General features: G+C 48.6%; 2 protein-coding genes across 2 annotated transcripts in view; both read left to right on the top strand.

The window, feature by feature from the left end:
- The window catches only part of LOC106867853 (uncharacterized), a 1,701-nt gene extending 971 nt beyond the window's left edge, over positions 1-730 (top strand). The window contains exon 2 of the mRNA XM_052966700.1: positions 640-730. Within this exon, the coding sequence (XP_052822660.1) occupies positions 640-730 (91 nt within the window). The remainder of the gene's footprint in view (positions 1-639) is intronic.
- A 437-nt stretch (positions 731-1,167) lies between these two features.
- LOC106881284 (putative uncharacterized protein DDB_G0277255) overlaps positions 1,168-3,086 on the top strand; it is an 86,563-nt gene continuing 84,644 nt past the window's right edge. The window contains exon 1 of the mRNA XM_052965994.1: positions 1,168-2,854. Within this exon, the coding sequence (XP_052821954.1) occupies positions 1,216-2,854 (1,639 nt within the window). The 5' untranslated portion in view covers positions 1,168-1,215. The remainder of the gene's footprint in view (positions 2,855-3,086) is intronic.

Genomic DNA, 3,086 nt, shown 5'->3' on the forward strand with positions numbered 1-3,086 from the left:
AGTACCAGCAACAACAACAACAACAACAACAGCAACAGCAGCAACAACAGCTGTGGTATTACCAGCAGCGAACTCAGCAACAACAACGACCGCAGCAGTTGTACGACCAACAGCGACAGTCGGGAGAGCTGCAGCTGTAACCACGCCAATAATAATAATAATAATAATAATAATAATAATAATAATAATAATAATAGAAGTGGTAGTTGTTGTTATATTGCGGCAGGGAACAACAGCAGCAAAAACAGCAGCAACAATAGGAACAACACTATCTACGGCAACAAGAATAATAAGAAGAAGAATAACATTTGCTGCAAATCTTCCACCGCCGCCATTTCAAGTGGTATAGGAGGAAGTAAATATGGCAACATTGCTGTTGCGGATACAGCAGCAACAACAGCGTCCACGACAGCAGCAGTAACAGTAACAACAACCTCAGCAACAACAACAACAACGTCGATAGGAATGAGAGCGTCGGTGACAACAGCGATGACAACAAACGCGAGATCGGTTCCGATGATAACTATAGCGTTACCGTCGTCGCCAACTTCGACATCGTCGACAGCGATAACAACATCAGGCAGCCATGTTAACGTCGGTAATAATATTAATAATACTAATGAGAATTGTACCAATCAGAGCGGCGATGTCGACATTATTATGGTCACGACGGGGGTCAACCAAAGACGTCAACAACAAGAGATCTCCAACATGGATACGTCTATCTTAACGGACATTGGACACAGATACAATAACAACAACAATAGCGAGAACAATAGCAGCGGTACCAACAACAACAGCAAGTACAACAATCATAATAACAGCCACAAACATAGCGTGAAAAACAAGAGACCAGCACCAAACAGTTGCGCGTTGTCCTCCTCTTCTTCCTCTTCTTCTTCGTCTCCTAGCTCCGCCTTCCTATCATTCCCAGCCTCCTCCTCCTCCTCCGCCGCTTCCTCCTGTGTCTCCGCGTTCATGCCTTCTCCTTCTTCCAACCCTGTCATCTCCTCCTCCTCCTCCTCCTCTTCTTCTACTTCCTCCTCCTCCTCCTCTCCTCCTTCTTCGTTCTCGTCGTTGTTAATGAGCGTCAACAATATCAGCAGCAGCAGCGGCGGCGTCGGGGGCAGGGGTGGGGGCGGCGGTAGCGGCGATGGTGGTGGTGGTGGCGGCGATCACGACAGTGGTGACGAAGGTAGCAGGGGGAGTGGCGGTATGAGAGACGATCATAGCTGCGGTGACGGTGGCGGCGGCGTCGGTGGTAGTAGTAGGAGTTGTTGTAGTAGCAGTGGTGGAGTCGGTTGTGACAGCGACGGCGGCGACGTCGGCTGGGGTGGCAGTTACGACGGTCGTACTATTACTGGTGGTGTTGGCGACGGAGGTAGCTGCAAGGGTAATAGTGGGAGTGACGGTCGTGACGGAGGAGGCGCTGCCGGCGGCGGAGTTAGTGGTAGTGGTAATAGTTACATCGACAACTGTGGTAGCAGCAACAACAAGGGCTGTAGTAGCAGCAGGAGTCGCCATAGGAGTGGAAGTATGAGTATCGGCAACGAAAGAGGCAGAGGCAATAACAAAAGCAGCAGTGGTTGCAGTAGTAGTAGTGGTAGTGGCAGTGGTTGCAGTAGTAGTAGTAGTAGTGGCAGTGGTAGCAGTGGTAGTGTGATCGGTAGTATGGCTTTCAGCAGTAGTAGGCCGACCACGGTACCTTTCGCTTCGTCTACCACGCTGAGCGCCGACAAAGCCACATCGGCGACAGTCGGCACGTCGTTCTCTTTCTCTCCTCCTCCTCATCCTCCTGCTTCGTCTTCTTCTTCTCCTCCTCCTCCTCCTACCCCGTCCTCGTCTCCTTTCTCGTCCCTACCGCCATCCGCCACCACCACCACCACCTCCTCCACTATCACAACCACGACCACCACGACGACGACCACAGCAGCAACAGCAGCAGCAGCAAGTGCTACTGCTGTCGCGGCTGCAAGTGCCTCATCAGCAGCATTTCCCGCGTTCTCCTCCTCCTCCTTCTCCACCCCGAACGCCACCACCACCACCACCATCACCACCACAGCCTCCACCCTCTCGGCCGCCGCCATCTCCTCTTCTTCTGTTTCCTCCTCCTCCCCGTCTCCCCTCTCGCTGTCCCATTTTCACTCGCATTCTTTCGGCTCGTCCGCCGCAATCGCCGCCGCTGTCACTCCGGCTGCAACCATGGTGACCAGCTACCCGGCCGTCACGCGACCGTCTTTCCTAATATCAGACATATTGTCCGGAAATACTAGCGGTTCGTCGCTGAACAGCACCACCAACAACAACAACAACAGTAACAACAACACCGGAAACAACAACAACACCGGAAACAACAATAACAACAACAACAACAACAGTACAATCAGAACACCGAAAGCACACCACCACCACCATCATCACCATCATCATCATCACAACAGCCATCATCACACCAACAGCAACAACAACAATAATAACAACAGTAGTAGCAGTAGTAGTATTAGTAACATCAATGACAGTAACAGCAATAGTAGTCATAGTAGTAGTAGTAGTAATAGTAGTAGTCATAGCAACAACAACAACAACACCAACAACAGTGACAGTGTCCCGATTGGTATAGACAAATACACAAGTTTAGCTCATCATTTACATCTTACGGCAACACATCAACATCCGGTTGAGTATTCCTCGGTTGTTTTTGGAGGGGAACAACCTTCTCCGGAAAATGTCCTGGTCAAGCATGCGTTTGCGGCCAGGGACACGCTGGACACGAGCAAAGTGGTGGGGAAGTTGCTGCCCGTGGATGATACCGATATGACACACATTGAGCACTTAGGGTCTTTCCAGAAAGAAGGTGAGTGGGAAACATTTAGAAAAAAAAAAAAAAGGGAAAAGAAAGAAAAGGAAAAAAAATTGAAAATTGAAAGAAAAAAATTGAATGTAAATATATGTAATATTTCTAAGGAAAAAAAAAACACGAGATGTATTCCAAAAAGCGGGAAAAAAAATTGAAGAAAAAAAAAAGAATCAAATGTTTTTATTCTTCTAAGTTTCCATTCTTTGTTATTCTGTTCTGCTTCTTTACA

Source organism: Octopus bimaculoides, chromosome 3 (genome assembly GCF_001194135.2).
Source record: "Octopus bimaculoides isolate UCB-OBI-ISO-001 chromosome 3, ASM119413v2, whole genome shotgun sequence".
In the NCBI taxonomy this organism is placed as follows: domain Eukaryota; kingdom Metazoa; phylum Mollusca; class Cephalopoda; order Octopoda; family Octopodidae; genus Octopus; species Octopus bimaculoides.